At 36.2% G+C, this 26,652-nt stretch overlaps 1 protein-coding gene across 4 annotated transcripts in view; it reads left to right on the top strand.

The window, feature by feature from the left end:
* The window catches only part of LOC138714823 (uncharacterized), a 181,498-nt gene that overhangs the window by 88,178 nt on the left and 66,668 nt on the right, over window positions 1-26,652 (top strand). For all 4 annotated transcript variants that reach the window (XM_069846989.1, XM_069846990.1, XM_069846988.1 and 1 more), the window contains exons 4-5: window positions 6,434-7,869; window positions 18,330-26,530. In XM_069846989.1, coding sequence (XP_069703090.1) covers window positions 6,434-7,869; window positions 18,330-26,530 — 9,637 coding nt within the window. The remainder of the gene's footprint in view (window positions 1-6,433; window positions 7,870-18,329; window positions 26,531-26,652) is intronic.

Below are 26,652 nucleotides of genomic sequence, written 5' to 3'. Positions count from 1 at the left end.
TTATAATTTAATTAATTTTATGTGACGGGTGTTACTTAATAATGTGACGGGTGTTACTTGTCTGAAGAAATTTCAGATTATCTTTTTTTTAGTTCACGTTTTAAAAGTGTGCATTTTTTAAATTTAACTTTCACTTAGTACATTACAAATATGATGTTGACAGGTTCAAAATTGTACTTCTACTTTAAAGTAAATTAATACAAACATTTAATAGAAACAATAAAAATACATACATAAAATCAAAATAGTGTGGCTAGAAAAACAGATCCATGTTTGATATTAAACCGTTGTTCCTAACATAAATTTACTTTTTTTTGTATGCTCACTTAAACAGATGCTAAATATAAAATCTATAATTCTCACAACAGAATTTAATAAATTTTCCTAAAACTATAATTACAAAACAAAATGTAATAACTTAAGCAGCATCATACTTCAGAGCTGTCTCAATTTTTACTCTTCCTCTCTGATCAACAACTCCATTTAATAATTGTATGATATCATCATTTTCCACCCAAGCAACGTCATCTTTCTCGGGATACATAAATAAATTTAAAGATGAACAATTTCTCCTTAAAAAGTTCAGTTTGATCATACCTCCTTTCTCGTCTTTTTCTAGAACTTGGCCAACATAGTACAAAATCCTTGATTTTGTGGCAAATTTCACCAAAGTGAAGTCACCAGGAGACATACATTTAAAATTTGGATTATCACTGTTAGAGTAAGGTGTGTTCTTGCCAGATTATTTGGAGTCCTTTACAGTGATGTACAGCTCTTCTTCAGTGCTAAATGAGAATTTTTTGCCAACTATTTTGCTTTCACCAGAAGGAATAATGCAGTGCAATGTTTGTGTAGCAGGAACAGCATTCACTTTTTCCCAGAGGGAACTAAGTTTGTTCTTTTCTGATACCATCTCTATTTCTTCTTTGGAGATGACTACTGTCTTTATATTTGGACAGACTTATTTTGCTACTGTAGCAAATGATTGATATCCTGTCACTAATTCCCTCCGGACATTAACCATAGTGCCAACTCCTCTCTTGATCGTTCCTCCTACTCCATCAACAGCACCTTTGCCATGAGAAGTGGCGAAGAAATGCCACTTCAGAGACAGATTGAATTGTGATTCAAGAAGGTAAAGGGCTGCAAACATATATTTGTTTTTGAACTGTGAAGCAGCATCATCACTGAACACATCCACATGCTTGAACCCTTTCTCAGCCAAAGTGCCAATGAGGTATTTCATAAATGCATACACAGCATACCTATCATGACTAAGAGAATCACTAACAATAGCATATGACACAGAGCCTGTATTAGTCCATGCAACAGCTGTAAATACAGTCACTTGGAGTTGATTCCAGTGGGCAGATTGTATTTCATCTTGGTTAAAAATGGAATAATTTTCTGAAAAGTCAACCTGCAGTACTGCACTTTGCTCATTAGAGCCAATATTCTGTTTTATATTTGGGGGGGGGGGGGGAAACTTTGCTGCCTTTTAATAAAAACATGCCACAAAAACTTTGGCATTTGGCTCAAGATTTTTTCAAGAATGTCGGACACAATACCTTCCTGCATGATCTTCACAGTTCTTCCCTCAGAATTTATGTCCCATTGCAGCCAAGAAATTTGCTCACATTTATCTTCCTCTGAAAATTTGTCAGTAAAATCTGATTTGACAAGTCCTAAATTTTTACATGTCTCACATTGGTTACTCATACAAACGGAAGAGGTTTCATCACAAACGCTGAATTTAACTAACTCTGTTAATGTCACACATTTCTCTGGTAGTTTTGATTTTAGACTCTGAAGTAAAAGACCGATATTTTCATGATATCTGCAGAGACATACATTTCTTGGCATTTCAAATGATTTCAAAACATGAGCAGGGCGCAGTTCTGCAAATTTTGATTTGCCAATTTTTAAATCTACATTTTCATAACAAAACACTCTATATGCTTCTAGAACTGACATGCTTAAATGTCTCTTCTGAGTCCTCTTCTAGACGTCAGGTCCCCGTGTTATTACAGCATCTCTCTTACCTGCAGCCTGCAGTGAAATGTCATCTCTATTGTAAAAGTCTTCCACTGCCTTAATTACATCATCAGATAATCTTGATCTTTTTATTAAAGGTGGTGCAGTAACTTGAACCTTTTCGGATGAAATTATTGTTTTAATAACTTCTTTTCTTTTTCGGGGGCTTTTTGGAAGAATTCTTTTTACTCTTTGGACAGCTTTTCCTAGTGACTGTGGACTTTTGTACATAGGTGAATGACTGGAAATACTAGTGTTTATTAATGCAGCTTTTCTTGCTCTGTAGTTTCGAACTCTCAGTTTTGTTTTCTTTCTATGAGCAGTAAGTTCCTTTCTCGAAAGCTTCTTTATTCTCCTAAGCTTGTCCCTCTCTCTCTCCTTCCGCAAATAGTCTTCACATTTATCTTTATTTAATTTTCTTTGCCTACGGCATTCAGCTTGCCTCTCAGCTGCTGATTTCCCCATTCTGCAATTAAATATATGTACGGTATCCAGCTAGCTCAAAGCATTACAATAATTAACTGCATGGGTAACATGCAGCTTCATGTATCTCTAAAAATGCAGCAGCTCAATTTACATAAGTTATTTTTAGGTTAATATCTTAAGTAATTCATTCCTTGTTAACTAAGCAAGAAATAATGTTACAAAATAGAAAAGTAATATGATTAACTAAAATAGAAATATATATTTAGTATTTACCTTTGTAGCCTACAATTTTTTTAGATAAATTAGAGCCTTCGATGAAACATTCAGCTTAATGTAAATTTGGTGGAAAATCTTTCAGACAAGTATGCTTTTGGAGGGAAACAGGTATTGACAACTATTGATAACTTAAAATTCAGTTTTACCAATATTTGAAACCTATATAATAATGTGTTGTGGGAACTACCTGCAATAAACCAAAATACAGAATTCCTGTGTTCTCCGTGCTCTAATTTTGTAACACCCGTAAAAACACTGTACTTTTGGCATCATATTTTGACTTTGCTTTCAAAAATTAGTGCCTTCAGGACAAAAATTGAGAGCAAGAGAGTAACTTTAAGCATATTCTGTGACGGGTGTTACATAAAAACACTTATTTATTAAATAACTAATTTTTAAACTCACTGAAATTCATAAAAGTTGACACTGATTTTAAAGTCTTCTCTTTCTGTTAATAGAATTACAAGAGAGAACAGCCTGATTTATTAATTTTAAGTTGTGGTTTGGCAACAAACTGTCAAAGTAAATTTGACAGATCAAATGTACACTCTAAAAATATTCACTTCAGATGTCTGTAAAGCAATAATTAATGAAATAAATCGAACTTTTCTGCTAATTTCTGAAAATTTGAACTTTCCCGAAGAAAATGATATAAAGAACATATATTGAACACAAAATTTAAATTTTAACTTCAATGTCCAACCTATCGTGGAACTGACCATTCATTTTGTATCTCTCACTGAAGTGAGGAATACATGGGTTGTAAATAGACTTCTTTTCATCGTTAACGTTATTGGCTTGTTGATCATCCTCAAAACGGACAGTGGGGTCAAGAATGAGGCTTCTTTGATTCCGGCGATCGATGGCTATAATGTCTGCTCTTCTCGTTGACCCATTCTCAGCCAAGCAGTGCACTTCCTCGTAAACTTCCCACTTTGCCTTCCGAAGAGTGGTTGAGATGGAGCTTCTCACATTATGGTGGCGATTGTTTCTCAGTAGTTCTCCTTTAGGGCAAATTCAGAAATCACAATACTGTTTAGATGGATTAAATTTCGGCATTTTGAGAATACAATAATTGAACTGCAACTGAAATGGACTCTTCTTCACAAAATTACTTAGAAACTGATTTGCAGGCAGGCACCAGAGGGACCTGTTATCGGAACTAAAGTCTGTGTGATGTATCTTGTCTCACTGTGAAAAGAGAGAAAAAGGAGATATGTCTTACTTCGTCTGTATTGTTATGGCAATGGGAGAGTGGAGCGATGCCCCAGTGGCGGAAGGAACCAGTTGATACATTCTGTAGCGCAAAATAAAAATACAAAATATCTCTCTTCGTACTGTGTAGTTCCGTCACTGAGCTTGTCTTTCAAGAAATTGATTCCAGTAGCCTGTACAGTGACAAGGTTTTGAAAGGAATCCTGAAAATTTACAACCCTCCTATAATCTTTTCGCTGTAAGAAAAATCCTAATGTAACAATAGCACGTGACTGAAGTGAGGCTTCATTGGTCACTGTTTGGCGCCATAGATTCTCAGTACGTGTTCCCGCCTACTGTTCTACATTCTGTTTCATGTTAAACAATTCCCGTTACTCGTCAAGTAGGCCTAACCTCACTACTATGCATTCATTTGTTTAGGAAACATTTCTTTATAATTACTGTAATTAATAAGTAATAAAATGTAAAGCGCCCAATGGGCAAAAGTCCATATGACTCTAGCCTAGAAGGTTGTTGAGATATACACTGAGTGTCACACTGTACACTACACTGACTCTAGTTTGTACAAAATTGAATCAGCGTTACTGATCTCTTGTTACAATACAAGGCATATAATAATTACTGCAATTAAATTATTTTTAAGTCTTATGTCTTCACAATGGACAGTTGAGGATACAGAAGTCATATCTCAGTACCACGTGCTTTCGTGAACAACTACGAGCTCAAGTGACGCCAGCTTGTTACAAGAACAGACTACCTCGGTATTACTGTTGGTATTCATCCGCGTTCATAGCACATAACAAAATATAAAAGTAGCTTTTCTTTTACATAGCGTTTTACACATGAGTGAAGTTAAATGTTTCATCGTATTTAACAACTAGAATTCAATTTATTATTTCCAAATAATACAAGATTGTGGTTTCCAAATACGAACTATATTTTCCTGCGTCGTGTGAGTGTTTCGACTGGGAGCCAATCACGGGTATGACAGCAACGTGCTTATGTTTATATTAGGATTTTTCTTACAGCGAAAACAGTATATAATCTCCACCCTCATTTGAAGGGACTTGGTTTTATTGCTACTGAGACAAGATAAACCTTACCAGGTATAATCCTATCCTCCTTCCTGGGGGATACTTAAGTAGCAACACAATAGCGCCACAGAGGAATGCAGCAGTTTAAATCACTGTAGCAAGGGGGTGAGAAATGGCTTTATGAAGGTTGTCTATTGTATTGTGTATTGTACTTGTAAAGCTAAAGTAAGGTTTTTAAGGTTCCAAGCTTACTACCTGCTCTTGGAATGCTGTTATTTGGAAAATAAAAATTTCACCATAGCTTACTATAAATGAGGAACAATGGTTATTATAACGAATAAATTCTGTAAAACCAAAAATTAATCTTTATGTATATATATAAATGAGGAAGACAGTGAAACTGTAATATATACACACACGTTAGTTGCAATTGTATAGCAAAAGTTAAAATAAATTTTACTATATATGAGGAAGAAAATGAAACTGTAAAAATGAAAGAAAAATAGTTGCTTTTGTATAGCAAAAATTGCGAAAATGACCAATAATGCACCAAAAACATAAAAAAGACCTAAAAACGTCGAAAAATGACAAAAAAATGACCAAAAGAACCTATATTTTACAACCAGAAATCCATGTTCAGGATTTATGTATATGTTAGCATTTCCTGGAACCTTTTATATAGATAACATGTCATCAACATCCGGGCCCTGATTATTAATATTGTGAAATTTTATTGCTTGCCATTGCATTCGAGGTATGTGAATTCATATCCGACCAAGAGGTTTTAATGGTGGATAAAAAAATTATCTGACATGAGAAGACACCAGGTGGAATAACCTGTTATTTTTTGCCGATGTCAAAATTGAACTATGTTACTCATTTTTGCCTATATCATGATAAAAGGTAATGAATTCTACTATAAATGTTTAGATCTCCGCCCCCCATTCTTTTCATAAGGCATAAAACACTTCCAGACTATCGGAGTCCGGGAATGTCTTCAGGGGGAGGTACACCATTGGCCTGCAAAAATTGAGTGGAATTCATTTTTTTGTACATCTCAGCTACTATAAAAGCTAAATGAACAAAACTTTTCATGCTTAATATATATACATTACACTTTATAAAACACTTCATAATATTAAAATAGCTAATTACCTGTAAAATAATATAAAATTTGCATAATTTTTTTTACAACTGTAAAGCATTTTACATAATAAAATATAAAATTAATTAAATCCTCCATTATTCTTTTACTGGAATGTTTTAAAGACTATGTCAACAACATAATCTAGGATCTTTTACCTATTCTTTCAAGAAATAGTTTTTAAAATCATTATCGTACATTAAATTTTCTAAAATTTTTGGCTCTTTCTGTCTATTCTTTGTATTAATATGGACGTGTGTAACATCGTGTAACCAACAACCAATCATATTATATTTTTTTTCAGGGATGAATTCACTTATCACCATGAAACTCAGTATTGGAATGAAGACTCGAAAAGGTACGACAGGATCGTCAGAAATTACAACCACTCATCTTGGCGCCACAGTGCTGATAACTTCAATTGGTGGAATAGTGATACCATAAATACAGATCTGGGAGATGAATGTATAAGGAAAAGAAAGTCTCATTTCAACAATGACACAGGGCAGAAGAGACGAAAGTATGTTAGCAAAAAGAGAAGTAGTACTGACATTGAAAAAACTAATTCAAGTAGGTTTAGTGACAATAAACCAGTTGCTGAGAATGTTACAAAGGACGTGTCAGCCAGTGACAGTTCAGCAAGATTATCTGCTAAAAGTGGCGTAATTGAGAGACCTTACTTCAGTATTCCAGTTCTACACAAAGTTCGTCATCATTTGTGTGAGAGGACGATGGTAGAAATACACGAATATTCAGATGATGGAATTAAGAAGGAAGACAATACAGTAGCTGAAGTGGAGCAAGAAAATGTGCTTTCAGACCAATTATCAACTGTGTTTGAAAATGAAAGAATTAGCATAGGCAGTGACCAACAGAGTGATGCTCTACATTCAGTCACAAATACTGAAGCATCTCCTGTAGTTCCTGAAAAAGTTTCGAAGTCAAAATCGTGTGTTGTTAACCAGAAAAGTGCAATTTCAAAACATGCGACTAATGGTGCTTCAAGCAAAGGTAGTGACTCTACAAAATCATGCAAATTCATTGTGATGTCTGGTGTGAAAAGATTCAATTCTCAGTCTGTAAGAAACCAAAGTGATATTTCTAAAAGTACATCTACAAACATGGACAGTGATAAACATTACCCATTGCAGAAAGATGTTAACACTTCTGACAGTGATGCAGATGATTTACATAATATCGGGAACAGTGAAGACTCTTCCAGTGTTTCCGAAAATCTTTCGAAATGGAAATCATGTTTTATTAGCCAGAAATGTACAGTGTCAAATCATGTACCTAAAGGTGCAGTTAGTGCTTCAAACGAGGATCATGATTTAACTAAATCCAGAAAATTAAGTGTAATACGTTCAGTGAAAAGTTCGAATTGTGTGTCTGTTGGAAACAAAAGTGACGTGCATACAAACCCTAAGGATACAAACAGTGTTGATCAGCAAAATGCTAAATCATTAAAGAAACCATCAGTGTGTTCCGTTAGTAAAAAGGATGTTTCTGACAAGAGTAAAAAGTCATGTTCTCTGGGAAAATCTGGTGGTAATAGTAGCAAAGTATCTGACAAATCAAAATCTGCTTCATCTACTCATGTGAAGGAGAGTTCATCTTCAAAAAAATCTAGCACAAGTGATGGTCACGTATCAAAAGAAAGATCTAAACATCCAGTGATTGAAGATAGAAGTGTGACATCTCCAGGAAAGCCTATTAGCAGTGGAATGTCTCAAGTTTCAGGTAAGTGACAGTTATGGGGAGAAACAGGTTGCCTACCAATTTCACAGTTCATGTTTCTTCAGAGATATTAATATTAGAACCCATATTTATTATACATTTTTTCCTTGTTTCCATGAATATTACTTCCGCTCAAAATATTAGACCCTTTTTTCTTAACAGTCTGTAGGCCTATACACTACTTTTGCTAAAAATAGTCATTTGGAGACCAAAAAAAAAAAAAAAGTAGAAAATGTCCTGATATTATCATTTTCAGGCCTTAAATTTCAATTTTATGTGGCTTTAGGTAAGTTGACGGTTCTGACAATATAATTCCAGTATAGCTCAAACCTCCTGACAGTTCGTATCAATAATAAGCAAGCTTGGTGTTGTCAAAGCTACAGTATCTGTCAAACAAGATGATGCTTTCAAAGGCATATTGGTTCCGTTAAGTTCAATGTTAATTGAAAAATGAGTTCTATTCAGTCAATACTTAACATAAACACAATAAAACATGTTATAATAACATTTACACAGATTTTAAAAACAAACGCATCTCATTTCCCTTAATCACGAACATACTGGCATAGAAGAAGCCCTTCAGGTCTTAAAGACTATTAACAATCATAATTATATGAATGCTGTGGAGGAACTATATATTACCACCTTTTCTAATAATAATGATAGCCCGCTCCTTAACGAACAATACCCAAATTCAAATAACCCGCTGTTTAAAATCACAATCAAGTAACTGTCATTCATCCACTAGTCGTGCAACGTATACAGTTTTCGTCATATGCTACCACTTAATGTAAAGATCATTCGTGTCGCCGTCCTCACGGATTTCAAGACGTTCTTCTATTTTTTGTAAGTATTGTTTTAGAAGATTTAAATAATACTTAAATGCTTCTAAATATTCTTTCATTCTATCCTTACAATTTACAGGATTTTTCCTGCTCTCCATAATGGCCACACGACCGACCTGTTCGTAGCATCTTCAAATCTATCTTGAAAACTGTATCTGCAATGACAGAAGAGTTTTGCTGTTTCCTTGGTTCACACACGCCTCTTTCAACACAGTGATTCTACACACATCGTGGAGGCTTTTTGCTATATTCTATTCTCTGTTTTTAAGTGATATTACATTTGTAACTTTGGTTTTTAACGTCATATACCAAGTGTTCACTTTTTATAACATGTTCCATTCGACCTACACGACCTGAAGATGCCAATCAAAATTGGCGAAAACGTTTGTTTTTAAAATCTGTGTAAATGTTATTATAACATGTTTTATTGTGTTATGTTAAGTATTGACTGAATAGAACTCATTTTTCAATTAAGATGATGCTTGTTTCACTGAGCGCTCCTGGTGGGCAGTGAGGCAAGTACTGCAGACTCTCATGAAGAATGTGTTCATAAATTTGAACAGCATTTTCCAAAAGTTACTTGACAAGCCAAAAATTATGTTTCACAATTCAATCGGTCATTTCTGAAAGGACTTTAATCTATCTTTTGCTAAAATCAGTTAAGAACGCTATCGTATTCGCTCCGCTTGGATACACATTTCTGTTGAGAAATGAGCTTATTCCATGCGGTTATTAAGATGTACAGACGCTTCACAGTAATCATAGCACTTTTTACAAGGCCTTATTCCTGGAATAAGGTCATTTTTATGGAGATCTTATTGCTGTTGTAATTTCGGAATAAAGCCCTTTTAAAAATGACTGACTGAATCGGGGCCATAGCCAGGTCGAAGCTCTAGAGGGGGGGGGGGGCAAGCTATTTTGTAGGAAAAGCAGACATTTCAGTGCTCTTACATTACGTCGAAAACTACTACCTAAGTTATGTCATAAAACAACCGTATTATTATTATTATTGATCTGTATTATTTTATGCTTTACATTAAGCATAATTATTTACTGTGTAAAGATACAAACTTACAAAACACCTAAAAAGAAAATGTTAACACACTGCAATAACCATTAACTTGCTTTCTTTCCTTTGCCAAATATCTATAAAACTTTGTCCATGTTGAAAGATTGTGTATCTTGTATATGCAACAGAATGTTCTATGAAGGGGTATATTTAGCATGCCACAGATAACTAACTGATCAGGTATTTAAATCGTGGTAAGAGTATAGTTAAGAGAAACGAGATGAGAGGTAATTTGGTGATGAGAATTCGAAACAAGGTGTCCAGATTCGCAAAATTTCGCACGATGATCCAAATTTCGCGTTACTTCGCGAGTTGGTATTTTAGGTAGCCTACCTAGAAGGGTAAATGTAGGGTTGCCAACTCTCCCATTTCCTGGAATCTCCCGTATTTGTAACAAATTTTTAAGACTCTCGGCTCCTGTATTATTCTTCCCTTCAAGCATTTTTCTCCCATATTTTTGCATAATATACAATTCTTTATTATAAACTTTTGATTTTGCTGTGAATGATGATGATGATAATAATAATAATAATAATAATAATAATAATAATAATAACAACAATAATAATAACAATAATAATTTATTTAACCTGGCAGAGTTAAGGCCATACGACCTTCTCTAACACTCAACCAGGAGTAAAAACTGCGTTACAAAAACATTACAAATTTACAAAGTACACTACAATTTTACACACAAAACTGAATAAGATAATAATAAAATGTAAACAACAAATAAGAAGAAATCAGACATACGGTAATATGTAACATACAGAAAGAAAGAAAAAAGCATAATAAAATGTGAACAGCAGGTCAAAATAAATGAGGCATACAAAGTATAAAAAAATAAGACAATTATTGATGATGATGATGATGATGATGATAATAATAATAATAATATAATAATAATAATAATAATAATAATGATAAAAAAGAATATAATAATAATAATAATCATGAGACGGTGTCGGGTGGAGTTCCCGGGTAGCTCAGTTGGAAAGAGCGCTGGTACATTCAACTAGAGGTCCCGGGATCGATACCCGGCCCCGGAACAATTTTTCCCTTGAAATTATTCAAATCTGCTTTACAGGGAGCCTTACCTGAAAGACTAGATTTGCATAGTAATAATAATAAATAACAATAATAATAATAATAATAATAATAATAATAATAATAGGCCTAACAGTAGTAATAAAATAGTGCAGTACCAAGCATACAATGAATACAATATTTTTAAGTACACACAGTAAGGAAAATTATGATTATATATAGCTCAACTTATCACATTAGAGATATACCATTATCGGAAAATATGAAAACAAAAATATAAAATAAGTTAAATATCACCACGGCATGGCGCGTCCTCAGGTTGCGGATAGAGGAGACGGCCTCCAGATATGGAGGGTAGCTGCGAATATATTGAATAAGCAGTCGTGGACAGCCGATAAGGGGTGGTCCTCCAGCTTGGGGGTTGGGCGAAGGGCTAACAACCCATCACCGTAAAAAAACAGCTTGTTACGTATCCCTATAATAAGCCTCGGAATAGGACTGATTCTCTGGCACGACCACAGCAAAGGAATAAGGATTTGAGATTTGGCACTTGGAACGTAACTAGTCTTTATAGAACAGGAGGGGTAACATTAGTAGCAAAAGAACTAGCTAGATATAGAATAGACTTCGTAGGAGTACAAGAGGTTAGGTTAGATGGGAATGGCATATCACAAATAGGAGATTACTTGTTGTATTATGGGGAAGGAAACAATAATCACCAATTAGGAACAGGATTCTTTGTTCATAAAAGAATAAAATCAGCAGTAAAAAAGGTCGAATTTATCAGTGACAGGTTATCATATTTAGTACTTAAGGGTAGATGGTGCGACATCATAGTCATAAATGCTCACGCCCCTACAGAAGAGAAAGACGACCATATAAAGAATAGCTTCTATGAGGAATTGGAACATACTTTTGCTCAGTTCCCTAGATATCACATGAAAATTTTATTGGGGGATTTCAATGCTAAAGTAGGACGGGAGGATATTTTTAGACCAACTATTGGAAAAGAGAGCCTACACGCAATTAGTAGTGACAATGGAGTTAGATTAGTCAACTTTGCCACATCGAAAAATTTAATTGTCAAAAGTACAACATTCCCCCATAAGGATATACATAAATATACTTGGACTTCTCCAGATGGATTGACACACAACCAAATAGATCACATCTTGATAGATAAACGGAGACATACTAGTATAGTAGATATTCGAACTTTCAGGGGTGCAGACTGTAATTCTGACCATTATTTGGTGATTGGAGAATTAAGAGAAAGATTATCAGTAGCCAAGCGAGTAGAGCAACAAGTTAATATTACTAAATTCAATATTTTGAAATTAAATGACGAGGAAGCTAAGCAAAATTATCAGGTCGAAATTTCGAATAGGTTTGCCACTTTAGAAAGTTCCGACGAAGTTGAGAAAGAATTAGATGTTAATAGCGTGTGGGAAAATATCAGAGATAGTATCAAAATTGCAGCTGAGCAGAGCATAGGTTATTATGAAACTAAGAAAAAGAAACCGTGGTTTGATGAAGATTGTTGCATGGTAGTAGAAAGAAGGAAACAGGCAAAATTGAAATTCTTACAGGATCCAGTTGAGGAGAAGAGAGATAATTATTTCAATGAAAGACGGGAAGCAAGTCGTACACTTAGGAATAAAAAGAGAGGTTACTTGAAGGAAAAACTGAATGAGGTAGAAAAAAATAGTAAGAATAAAAACATTCGAGATTTATATAAGGGTATAAAGGAATTTAAGAACGGATATCAGCCAAGGGTAAACGTGATCAAGGATGAGAATGGTGACTTGCTTGCAGACTCTCCATCAATCCTAAACAGATGGAAAAACTATTTTGCGCAACTACTAAATGTACATAGGCCAGATAGAAATGATCGGGACGAAATTGAAATACAAACTGCTGAGTCATTTATACCCGAACCCACGCTTTCAGAAGTCGAAATTGCGATAGAAAATCTGAAAAAGTACAAGTCTCCGGGTATCGATCAAATTCCAGCAGAATTAATACAAGAGGGTGGGAGTGCATTAAATAGCGAAATTTATAAACTTGTACTTGCTATTTGGGAAAAGGAAATTGTACCAGAACAATGGAAGGAGTCCATAATTGTACCTATTTTTAAAAAGGGGGACAAAACCAACTGTGGTAACTTTCGAGGAATATCACTTTTGTTGACGTCGTACAAAATTTTGTCCAATATTCTTTTGAAAAGATTAACTCCGTACGTAGATGAAATTATTGGGGATCATCAGTGCGGTTTTCGGCGTAATAGATCGACTATTGATCAGATTTTTTGTATTCGACAGATAATGGAGAAAAAATGGGAGTATAAGGGTACAGTACATCAGTTATTCATAGATTTCAAAAAGGCTTATGACTCGGTTAAGAGGGAAGTATTATATGATATTCTTATTGAATTTGGTATTCCCAAGAAACTAGTTCGATTAATTAAAATGTGTCTCAGTGAAACATACAGCAGAGTCCGTATAGGTCAGTTTCTGTCTGATGCTTTTCCAATTCACTGCGGGCTAAAGCAGGGAGATGCACTATCACCTTTACTTTTTAACTTCGCTCTAGAATATGCCATTAGGAAAGTTCAGGATAACAGACAGGGTTTGGAATTGAACGGGTTACATCAGCTTCTTGTCTATGCGGATGACGTGAATATGTTAGGAGAAAATACACAAACGATTAGGGAAAACACGGAAATTTTACTTGAAGCAAGTAGAGCGATCGGTTTGGAAGTAAATCCCGAAAAGACAAAGTATATGATTATGTCTCGTGACCAGAATATTGTACGAAATGGAAATATAAAAATTGGAGATTTATCCTTCGAAGAGGTGGAAAAATTCAAATATCTTGGAGCAACAGTAACAAATATAAATGACATTCGGGAGGAAATTAAATGCAGAATCAATATGGGAAATGCCTGTTATTATTCGGTTGAGAAGCTCTTATCATCCAGTCTGCTGTCCAAAAATCTGAAAGTTAGAATTTATAAAACAGTTATATTACCGGTTCTTCTGTATGGTTGTGAAACTTGGACTCTCACTCTGAGAGAGGAACATAGGTTCAGGGTGTTTGAGAATAAGGTGCTAAGGAAAATATTTGGGGCTAAGCGGGATGAAGTTACAGGAGAATGGAGAAAGTTACACAACACAGAACTGCACGCATTGTATTCTTCACCTGACATAATTAGGAACATTAAATCAAGACGTTTGAAATGGGCAGGGCATGTAGCACGTATGGGTGAATCCAGAAATGCATATAGAGTGTTAGTTGGGAGACCGGAGGGAAAAAGACCTTTAGGGAGGCCGAGACGTAGATGGGAGGATAATATTAAAATGGATTTGAGGGAGGTGGGATATGATGATAGAGACTGGATTAATCTTGCTCAGGATAGGGACCGCTGGCGGGCTTATGTGAGGGCGGCAATGAACCTTCGGGTGCCTTAAAAGCCATTTGTAAGTAAGTAAGTAAGTAAGTTAAATATCACTACAACATATTAAAAAAAAAAAAAAAATGTGAATACGTGGAAACATGCAATACAACACTTGTCATAATAGTAAGTTAGTTTGGCAACTCGTCATAAGATAATTTTCTAACTTGGATTTGAAAGATTTCAATGTTTGGCAGCCCTTGACTTCACGCGGTAGAGAGTTGATTTATATGATACATTTTATTCAAGACAGACATTAAAATGTGCAGCCTTTTCAGAAGATAATGTTTGTCAGAAGTGGGTTTTAGTGCTCACTCGCTTAAAATCAAAACATGTTAATTTTGTTCTAAGATTACCAAGTAGTAATGCTCACACAAAGAGGATGTTTTATCTCATGAACAATAATTGGGCAGATGTTCGAAATATGAATTAGGAACATTAAATCCAGATGTTTGAGATGGGCAGGTCATGTAACACGTATGGGCGAATCCAGAAATGCATATAGAGTGTTAGTTGGGAGACCTTCAGGGAGGCCAAGACGTAGATGGAAGGATAATATTAAAATGGATTTGATGGAGGTGGGATATGATAATAGAGACTGGATTAATCTTGCACAGGATAAGGAATGATGGCAGGCTTACGTAAGGATGGCAATGAACCTACAGGTTCCTTAAAAGCCATTTGTAAGTAAGTTCGAAATAGGAGCATGACACACCTAATCAAATCAGAGCTGCAAACTGTAGTCTAATTCAACTACTAGCGAGTCAAAACCTGTCTCAAAATAGTCTTAATAGAATAAAGTTGGTTTTTACTAACTGAACAGAATAATTTGTCAATTTTCCATGTGAAATTTTGTCGATTCCTTAGTTTCCCGTATTTTCTTCATAAAAAGTTGGCAACCCTAGGTAAATGTAGCAAAGAAAGTAATTGTCAAAAAATATCACGCATATCTCTATTACCAGAAAATACTGTTGCTAGTCATATACATTAGCAATAATTTCTCTGTTCTGACTATACAGAGTTTTTGCTTTTAATTTAGAAAATATAGGAGAGAAGTCTCCAGGTATCGATCAAATTCCAGCAGGGTGGAAGTACATTATATAGCGAAATTTATAAACTTGTACTTGGTATTTGGGAACAGGAAATTGTACCAGAACAATGGAAGGAGTCCATAATTGTACCTATTCTTAAGAAGGGGGACAAAACCAACTGTGGTAACTTTCGACGAATATCACTTTTGTTGACGTCGTACAAAATTTTGTCCAATATTCTTTTCAGAAGATTAACTCCGTACGTAGATGAAATTATTGCTGATCATCAGTGTGGTTTTAGGCGTAATAGATCGACTATTGATCAGATTTTTTGTATTTGACAGATAATGGAGAAAAAATGGGAGTATAAGGGTACAGTACATCAGTTATTCATAGATTTCAAAAAGGCATATGACTTGGTTAAGAGGGAAGTATTATATGATATTCTTATTGAATTTGGTATTCCCAAGAAACTAGTTCGATTAATTAAAATGTGTCTCAGTGAAACATACAGCAGAGTCCGTATAGGTCAGTTTCTATCTGATGCTTTTCCAATTCACTGCGGGCTAAAGCAGGGAGATGCACTATCACCTCTACTTTTTAACTTCGCTTTAGAATATGCCATTAGGAAAGTTCAGGATAACAGAGAGGGTTTGGAATTGAACGGGTTACATCAGCTTCTTGTCTATGCGGATGACGTGAATATGTTAGGAGAAAATCCACAAACGATTAGGGAAAACACGGAAATTTTACTGGAAGCAAGTAAAGTGATCGGTTTGGAAGTAAATCCCGAAAAGACAAAGTATATGATTATGTCTCGTGACGAGAATATTGTATGAAATGGAAATATAAAAATTGGAGATTTATCCTTCGAAGGGGTGGAAAAGTTCAATATCTTGGAGCAACAGTAACAAATATAAATGACACTCGGGAGGAAATTAAACGCAGAATAAATATGGGAAATGCCTGTTATTATTTGGTTGAGAAGCTTTTATCATCTAGTCTGCTGTCAAAAAATCTGAAAGTTAGAATTTATAAAACAGTTCTATTATCGGTTGTTCTGTATGGTTGTGAAACTTGGACTCTCACTCTGAGAGAGGAACATAGGTTAAGGGTGTTTGAGAATAAGGTGCTTAGGAAAATATTTGAGGCTGAGAGAGATGAAGTTACAGGAGAATGGAGAAAGTTACGCAACGCAGAAGTGCACGCATTGTATTCTTCACCTGACATAATTAGGGACATTAAATCCAGACGTTTGCGATGGGCAGGACATGTAGCATGTATGGGTGAATCCAGAAATGCATATAGAGTGTTAGTTGGGCGACCGGAGGGGAAAAAGACCTTTAGGGAGGCCGAGACGTAGATGGGAGGATAATATTGAAATGGATTTGAGGGAGGTGGGATATGATGATAGAGACTGGATTAATCTTCAACAGGATAGGGACCAATAGCGGACTTATGTGAGGGCGGCAATGAACCTTCGGGTTCCTTAAAAGCCATTTGTAAGTAGCTAAGTAAGTAAGTAAGGAGACATAGCGTACTGTAAATTTATTGCAAATGAAAGCCACTTACGGCATGCTACTGAATCCACTGGGACTGTACTGTGATATGGTTCATGGTTCTTTTGAATGTTTCATAATACTGATTTATGAGCAGAGGATGTGAAAATATAAATATTGATGTAGAGCATTATCACAACTCATTGTTACATGACAACAGAGGCTCATTGACTGTACATTGCCTCAAGGTTATATGCGAAAATTGGTGGTGCTGACTGTAACAAAAGTTTAGTCTATGAGAAATATGTCCTATGTAGCTCTGTTAGATTTTTAAGTTATACTGGTACCATTATACAAAATAATTATATTGTCAGGAATATTATTTAAAAAGAAAATTAATAGATTTTGAGTATAATCTGAAGACTAGTACTGTCATTGGTTTCGAAATGAAATCTGTTTACATTATGTGAAGTAAAGTGGTGTAAGGCCTTCACAAAATTTTTTTTCATTCTATTTTGAGACCTGACGAAAGGACTTTTCTGATTATATGAGGGAGGATCGAAAAATAATGCACAACAACTTTTTGTGGCAACATATTTAATAGGTAGGCAAAACGAAATAATGCAGAAAAAAGCTACAGGTTTTACCTATTTTTCAACACAGGAACCAAGTCTCTAGAAACATTTCCCCCATCGTGACACCAGATTCAGTATACCTCGTTCATAAAATTCTGTTTTCTGGGCATATAATCACCCGCACATAACTGATTTCACTTGTTCATCCGAAACTCAGATGGAGGAAGGTCTGGGCTGTAGGGTGGGTGACTGCTGCCGCAATGCCTCTGGTGTTACAGTGGTCATTGGTTGGCAGGAACGTGCTTCATCAGTAAGATTTACTCGGCCCTCTTCAAAGAACCTGCACCACCTGGAGATGTTTTCTACAGTCCAGACAATCAGCATCATACACTTCCAACATTTCCCGTGGATTTCACTCTAACCTTTTTGTTTTGCTGAGAAAAAATCGACTACACCTCGCTGATTTTCACAAGTAGACGATGCTAGTACATGTTCCATCTTTACTCAATAGTTATCGCTTGTTTCACCAGGTCGACTCCTTATCGAGCCATAGCTGTCTGTAGCACAAGATTCAAACTAACTATATGCCAACTTTGAACGTCCTAACCAAAATAGTATACTGTAAAGAAATTGTTGTGCGTTACTTTCCGATCCTCCCTAGTACTTCTTGTTCATCCCACCTTAAACACATTAACATCTGAGACTAGCTACTTCTGAGGAAATCAGAAGATTATTAATATTAACTAAAACCCATACAGTAACATTTCTCTTCTTCCCATTCTGACTTCATATAAGGCAAAATATGACATAATTATATTCTTTTGGTGGTGCTCTTTGAATAATGGGCAATGCAAAATGTTCTGCTAATTTCATAATGTTTTCGAATGAATCTCCGAAATCAAATCTGTTTTTCTAATGTATATTGGTTTATTATATTGTTTAGGTGGCCAGGAAAACCTTGGAGACTATGGCTCTTCATGCAGCAGTAGTCAGAAATCAAAGAAGAATTCGAAGAAGACTGAAGCTGTAAACAGTGAACCAAATGTGAAAGGTTCTAAAGAAAAGTTTCAGCATGACAATATGAAGTATAAAATGCCTTCGCATAACAGTTTTGTAGAAAAGAGTTCAAGTGGGTTCAGCAAACCATCCACATGTCGACCACTTGACAAGAACACATGCCTGCGGTCTTCTAGTCCAGATACTGAGCTAAAATTTGTAAGGAATTTGTATAAATATGCAGGGAATGTCAGAAGTACGTCACCCAAGCATTATACTACAATAGATGAATTTTTTGGTTCTGATAAAGATAATGAGCATTCCTCAGAACATGCTAGGCTCACTAAAACAATGATAGATAGTGTAATAGAACCTGTAAATATAGCTCAGAGTGACATTTCAGTCAACAGTGTTGACGAAACTAATACGAAAAACGAGTTAAAAAATAGTAAAATGTTACCAAGAGCAAAAACACTTAAAGTTTCAAACATTCATGGTGAGGCAAAAGAAAGAGTAGATAAAACTTCTGGAAGTCGGACATTCCAAAAAGAAAAGAAAAGTAAAGTTTCTAGCAGTTCTCATGACACATCTTTGAAGAGAAGAAGTAGTGATCCTGTCATGACTGGCAAAGATGCCAATAAAATACACAAGCATAGACGTTATAGCAGTTATGAAGGTGAAAAACCAGCTGTTGCTGAAATGTATGCGAGTGAAAAATCCAAACACAACAAGCTCAAAGTAGATGAGAAACAACATGAGAAAATGGGAAACAAATTGCAGAAGCGTAAAGAGAAGATGTTTAAGCTTTTTGGAGAAGATCCTGATGAGTCTTATGAAAATGACGAAAGGATTGCTGATGATATTGAAGCTTCTATGGCAGTCTTGCATTCTGAAAAGACCAAAGAACAAGATAGTGTTCAGCTGCAGACTGTTATTGTTGAAGTTGTAGAAAAACATGATTCAGAAAAGCCAGAGCTACATGTTGACAATAATATAAAATCAAGCAGTGTCAGCCATTCGATTGTACAGAAGCATTCTTGTACCCAAGTGCAGGAAAGTCTTTGTGTTCCTGGAATTGTTGAAATTGATGTGCGACAATCAGTTGAGTCTGATGTAAAGGTAAATGAAAAATGCAGCTCTCAAGAAGACAACGAATTTGGTATCGAAGCACAAATTGGAAATAGATTTATTAATAATATGAATAAAGAATTAGACAGTAATGACACAGTATTTAATCAGAACAAGGTTTCCAGTGAAAACTTTGTAGATCAGAGAAATGTTGGTCATCTAAATAAATCTACTTTGAATGAGGGAGTTGAAGCTTCTTCTTTATGTACAGGAACTGATCAGATCACTGGACAGGTCGACAAGGGAAATGAAAAGATTGCTGATGATATCGAAGCTTCGATGGCATTCTTGCATTCTGAAGAGAACATAGAACAAGATTGTGTTGGATTGCAATCTGTGATCATTGGAGCTGTAGAAAAGCGTGAGTCAGAAAAACCAAAGTTTCATATTGACAATAATACAATCCCAAGTAGTGGCAGTCATTCTACTGTACAGAAACAATCTTGTACTGAAGTGCAGGAAAGTTCTGGTGCACCAATGAATGAAAATTGCAGCTTTCAGCAAGAAGATGAAACTTGTGTTGAAGCAGAACCTGGAAATAGACTCATTAATATAAATAAAGAATTAGACAGTAGTGACACAGTATTTAATCAGGAGAAGGACTCTATAGATGAAAGAAATGTTGGTCAGATAAATAAATCTTCTACCTTGAATGAGAGAGTTGAAACTCCTTCTCAGATCGACAGTGGAAATGATAAAAGGATTGCTGATGAAATTCAAGATTCAATGACAGTCTTGCATTCTGAAAAGCTCAAAGAAAAAGAATGTGCTGGGGTGGAGTCTGTGATTGTTGAAGTTCTAGAAAAATGTGATTCAGAAAAGTCAAAGCTGCATGTTGACAATAATACAAACTCGAGCAGTGGCAGCCATTCGATTGTACAAACACAATCTTGTACTCAAGTGCAGGAAAGTCTTGATGCTTCTGAAATTGATGTTCAACATTCAGTTGAGTCTGATGCATCTATAAATGAAAACTGCAGCTCTAAACCAGAAGATGAACCTCGTATTGAAGCACAACCTGGAAATAGACCTATTAATAATATGAATAAAGAATTAGACAGTAATGACACAGTATTTAATCAGAACAAGGTGTCAAATGAAAACTCTGTAGACGAGAGAAATGTTGATCAGATAAATAAATCTTCTACCTTGAATGAGCGAGTTGAAGCTCAGACAGAGTCACTTGCAAGTAATACAGACATTACAAATAATAGAACACATCCTCCTTCTGCAGATCCTGCAACTAATACTTATCCAAGAATTAGAGTTCGAGACCCACGAAGCTTAGGAATTGTTCAGCCAGATACACCTGTGAAGGAAACATATTTTGAAACCATGAATCGAATACTAGATGAACTTACTGATATTGTATGTGTATTTTTGAAAGAAAAAAATAATTTTGAGCAACGTTTAGACTCTCTTTCGAATCTGAAAGATGGTGTGAAAGAGAAGGAGAAATTATTGTCATCAAATGATTATGCAACATCTGTCCATAAAAAATACTCAGACTTCGTTAAATTGTATACATATGTTTGTAGGGAATTTCCAAAGCAGGCAGATGAAATTATTCTTAACCGTGTTAATGCTAAGAGCCCTGACAGAACATATACTCTACAAGACTTACGAAATTGTTTAGGAGGATGTTCAATAATAATGAGCGCTCATGCGAAAGAAACAAATGAAACTGTTCCTAATAATTCTCAGAACACTTCATCTCTAACATTACAGCAGCCTGTCTTACCACCGTATGCAGGTACACACATCTTGACTAATGAAGTCTCGAGGACCTCACTGCAACAGCGGCCCTACAATCCATATGTACATACTGGTCAACGCTTTCCAAATCCAGACGCATATTCACATAGGATTGTTGTAATGTCAAATGTATTTTCTCAAAGTGCCGCTCAGAAACACATTTCAGCCCAGGGTAATGTTTCACAACCACACCATGCTCCTGTTCCCACCCAGAATACTGACATTACAAGTGTAAACAATCAGGGTCCATCCTCTTCACAGTCGTTCATACAGAGTAGTGAAATTAATTCTGGTATTGAACAAATTCCAGTAAGAGATTCATCAAGTTTGAATTCTAATCACCATACCAATTCTGATCCCGTGTCTCAGACTAACACCAGTTCAGCGAGAGAACCAAATTCTGAGAGGTCAGTTATTCAGCCTCCAGCATATGGCGTGAGGAGTATAGATATCACTGAACCTGAGAATCAATATACACGATTTTCCAGCCATCCAGATCATATACAAATTCAGAATTTTGCAAATCATCCACGTCATATGGTCTCAAATTCGAGTTCTTTCGTGACTTCTCATGTACAATCAAATCATACTTTATTCCCACCTTCCCAAGAACAAATAAATGGACAAAGTCAGCAGAGAGTTTCTAATGCACTTCCCAATAATTTCATTCATTCTTCCAAATCATCAAATCAAAGTGAAAGAGAGAATGAAAGAACTAACAGTTCACAATCAAAACGCACCAGCTCTGTTGCAGTGTCCAGTCAAAGTTATGTACAACACAATGCTCCACGTCCAATTGTAACACAAACAACATCTGAACGTGACCGCGCAGATCTTCTACAAAGAATAACTGAGTCATGCATTGAATCGAGAAATGAAAGAAGAGAAACACCAAATCCTGTCCAGGGAAGACATTTGTTTCTACCGCCACCACCTCCTGTGCCTTTACCAAGATCGAAATTATTAACGACGGAACAGAAACAGAAAAGGTGTCAGCAGTCGTCAAGTTTACAGGAAAATCTAAATCAACAGAAGCAAAACATGTCTGGAAACAATCCTCCCACATCAATGCCACAGTCATTCCTTTTGTACGAGCAGCAAACGGGAAATGCATATCTACCTCATTCAGCACAGAGAATACATTCAGAAACACAGCAAAACCAAGAACGGCAGCAGCAGTTTGGTACTTCAGTATCACAGTCTTCAAATTCAGAGAGGAACTTGCTAGTACGAAATGTAAATGGACAACGATATTTACACCTGTATCCAAATATGTCAAATTCAGTGTCTCACCAACAGACAAAACAGATGTATCCACCTCAGAAAGGCATATATTCAGAAGCACAACAGCAGAAACAGATGGGATATCCACCTGTTTCAAATTCACAATCTCTACTAGAGCAACAGAAGGCACAGCAACCATTCAATAGATCAGGATTACCTTCATCAAATCCTGACTTAAACACTCCGAGGCAAGTGCAACAGAATGTGAATGGGCCAACATACTCAGCTGATAATCTAAAATTGTATCAGCAGCAGACGAGACAAGGATATCCACGTCAGTCAGGCTTTCATTCAAACACGCAACAGCAGCAGCAGCAACGACAACAGCAGCAGCAACAACAACAACAACAACAGCAGCAACAACAGCAACAGTTCAATAGATCAGGATTATCTTCAACTCAGAATTTGAACTCGATGCAAGTACAACAAAATATACAGAGAGTTGGATATCCTCCCCCACTTTTAGAAGTGCATCAGCAGCAAATGAGACCAGTGTATCCAGTGTCATTCTTGCACTCAAAAAAGCAGCAAGAACAGAACGAGGAGAGACATCCTCCTCCTTCACATTCACAGCCATTAAATGTATTAGGACAACAGAAACAACAGCAGCAGCAGCAGTTGAGTGGGTCAGAATTTCCTTCAAATTCTGAGTTGAACTCTATGCAAGTACATCAGGTTATAAATCCACAAACACGTCCACCCCAATTTGTAAAATTATCAGTTCCACTTTATCAAGAGCAAATGAGACATTCAGCCATACAGCAGAATTATAACGAGATGGAATATTCATCAACGTCAAATTCACAGATCCCAAACTTAATGACGCAACAGAAACAGCAGCAGCAGTTGAATAGATCAGGATTAGTTTCTTTACATCCTGAATTGAACTCACTGATGCAAGTGAAACAGAGTGCAGGTGGGCTGACATATCAATCCTCACTTTCAAAATTGAACCAACAACAGATAACACAAGGTTATCCATCTCAATCAGGCACGTATTCAAATGCACAGCAACATCAGCAGCAGAAAGAGTTGAGGTATACATCTGCTACAAATTCACAGTCACTGAACTCACTAGAGCAACAGAAACAGCAGCAGCAGCAGTTGAGTGGATCAAGATTGTCATATGCAAATGCTGATTCAAACTCATTGATGCATGTTCAGCAGAATGTAGATGGACAGAGACATGCATCCAATCTGCTCATGCTGCTTCAGTCAAATCAGCAGCAACAGCAACAACAGAAACAGAATGTGGACAGTTCGACATTTGTACCTCAATCAAATGCTGCTTCTATGGATTTTACAATGACGAACATGCGAAATTTTTATGGGTCAGTACATCCTCCTGTGTCAAATTCACATCCAGCTCAGCATCAGGATCAACAGACATTAAATACACAATATTCAAGATCATCAACACAACAAGAACAGCCTCCACCACATTTGAGTGGAACAGAGCATTCATCCATATCAAGCTCTCGACCATCAAATCCAATGGTGCAAAAACAGCAGTTCATTATACCAAGATATCTTCCCTCATCAAATTCACAGCCAGTAAATAATATAAAAGAGAAAGAGCAGCAGATGAACAAACAAAGATGTCCAAATGTGAACATACTAAATCACCCACAGTTGGGTAGACCAGATTATCAACCATTGTCGGCCATAGAACATGTAGATATACAGGTGCAAAAGCAACAGCATATGAAATCAGCAAATTCACCTTCATCAAACACATTTTCGGTAAATGTACAAGTACAGAAGAACAAACAAGGACATGCATCCACTTCAGGCCTACCATCGGCGGATCCACTAGTTCAGGTTGCAGGATCAGAATGTTATCCTCCCTCAAATTCATTGCCAGTAAATGTACAGGTACAAAAGAATAGACAGAGTGTTTCACCTTCTTCTAACCAACAGTTGGTGAATCCACTATCAGCGAATGTAGAAGTACAAAAGGAGAGTGGTGAAGGAGGTGCACCTTCTGGCTTACAGACTGTGGATCCACTAGTCCACACTGCAGGGTTAGGATGCCGACCCCCGTCTGGCTCCTTGTCAGTGAATGTACAAGTACAAGAGAAAAACAGGGATGGAGTTGCATCTACATTACATTCTGTGAATCTTCCAGTTGAAGAGCAGCAAGTACATAGATCTGAAAACCCATCTCCTTCAGTTAAATTTCCATCTAACCCAACAGTGGTGCAACAGCAGCAGCAGAAAACAGACAAATTTGGATATTTACCTTCATCAAAGTCACAGTCAGATAACTCTAAGACTCAGCCTGGCAGGCGTGAAGTTCAGCCATCAACTCATTTGCAACATAAGAAAGCAAATGATAAGGAACTTCATAAGGTATCTGTGTCAAATATATATAATACAATGCCATCTTGGAATTCTGCATCCAGAGCAACAGATTTGAAAGAGATGGAAAATGATTCTCCTGCTGGTAAGTCAAAACATGTAAGTGAACAGCAAGTCTCAAATGGACCACCACCTCTAATTGACATGTATGCTTCCAGTTTTGTACCAATGCCAGCAAGATTTGATGAACATTGCTTGATCGTAAAATGTCGGCAAATATTACCAAACAATTCGGAACCCCAACATGCGAGTGGAGTATCAGAAAATTGTAGTTCTGGTACTGATATTCAGAAAACATCACTTACCAGTTCCTTACCAATTGGACAAACTAATGGTGTATTCCAAACATTAGTACAGGAAACAACTCATAAAATCGTAGGACTTACGTTACAAGTGAATAGTAATGCACAAAACATTGAAAGTGCTCACAAAAAATCTCATACACATAAAAAACATGATGCTGGAAAGAACGACACCAGTGAGTCATCTTATAAAACTGGAAAACGTACACAAAAGCACAGGAGGAAACGGAAAAATGTAGTTGATCCACGTAGAAAACCTGGGAAACACTTACAAAGTGATGAAGAGAATACTTCAATGAAAGCAAATCAACTTGGTGAACACGTGAAAAGTGGTGAACACGTGAAAAGTGATCAATCTCGTACACATGCACAAAAAATTAATGGACAGAATAGCACCACTAGAACACCCCACAAATCTGAAAAACCTAACACACAAATGCAAGTTAATCAAGAGAAAGATAAAAGTGAAAAACTTGAGATGCATTTGCAAAATAATAGATGGGGAAGTAAACATAGGAAACCTGATGCTCAAAATGATGGAGAGAACAGCATGACTAGACCACCTCATCAGTCTGAGAAATCAAAAGCACAAATACCTGTTAATCAAGAGAAAGATGAAGCTGAAGAACAAGGAAAACTTAAGATACATATGCAGAATAATAGATGGGGAAGTAAACGTAGGAAGTTTAATGCACAAAATGATGCAGAGAACAGCATGACTAAACCACCTTGCGAGTCTGGGAAACAAAACACACAAATACCTGTTAATCAGGAGCGAGATAAAACTGAAGAACAAGAAAAACCTGAAGCTCGAAGTGAGAATGTTACAATGGTATCACCTAGTGAGCCAGGCATATACGTCACAATTAATCAAGAGAATATCTTAGATTCAACAGGAAGAAAAACTTCTGTGTATATAGCTCGTGTGCAAGATAACACAAAGTTACTTAAGGCTTCATCAAATCCCACCATCATTTGCAGTGAATTTGAGACTGTTGGCACTAGGAATGTGTTAAATCAACATGATTCTGAAATCCTCTTTAACAAGGAACATGAATTGCAACTTTCAATAAGTCCTAGTAAACAGAAAGATAGTGATAGCAGTGCTGCAAGCATTGTTAAACCTAGCAGTGATTTGACTACTGGAAACAAGGACTCTGACTGTGATGTTGAACTCTCTATTAGTAAGGATCAGCATTTACAACCCGTGAAAATTTCCGACAGAAGAATTGAAGTTGATGATTCTGATGACCCTGCCTCTGAACCTGCTGCTGGTGTGGTTGTCGTGAATGTGGATTCTGAGTCAGATATTGAATTGGTGAGTTTAATCTTCTCTTCATTTATAGTATTATCACAGTCTAGTATATACAGTCACGAAGCTCAATATGTAGGGAATATGCATGTATAGATAGTTGCTAACCACTAGGATAGCTACTATCA

Source organism: Periplaneta americana, chromosome 15 (genome assembly GCF_040183065.1).
Source record: "Periplaneta americana isolate PAMFEO1 chromosome 15, P.americana_PAMFEO1_priV1, whole genome shotgun sequence".
Classification (NCBI taxonomy): Eukaryota; Metazoa; Arthropoda; class Insecta; order Blattodea; family Blattidae; genus Periplaneta; species Periplaneta americana.
This window is presented reverse-complemented; position numbering and strand designations above follow the sequence as displayed.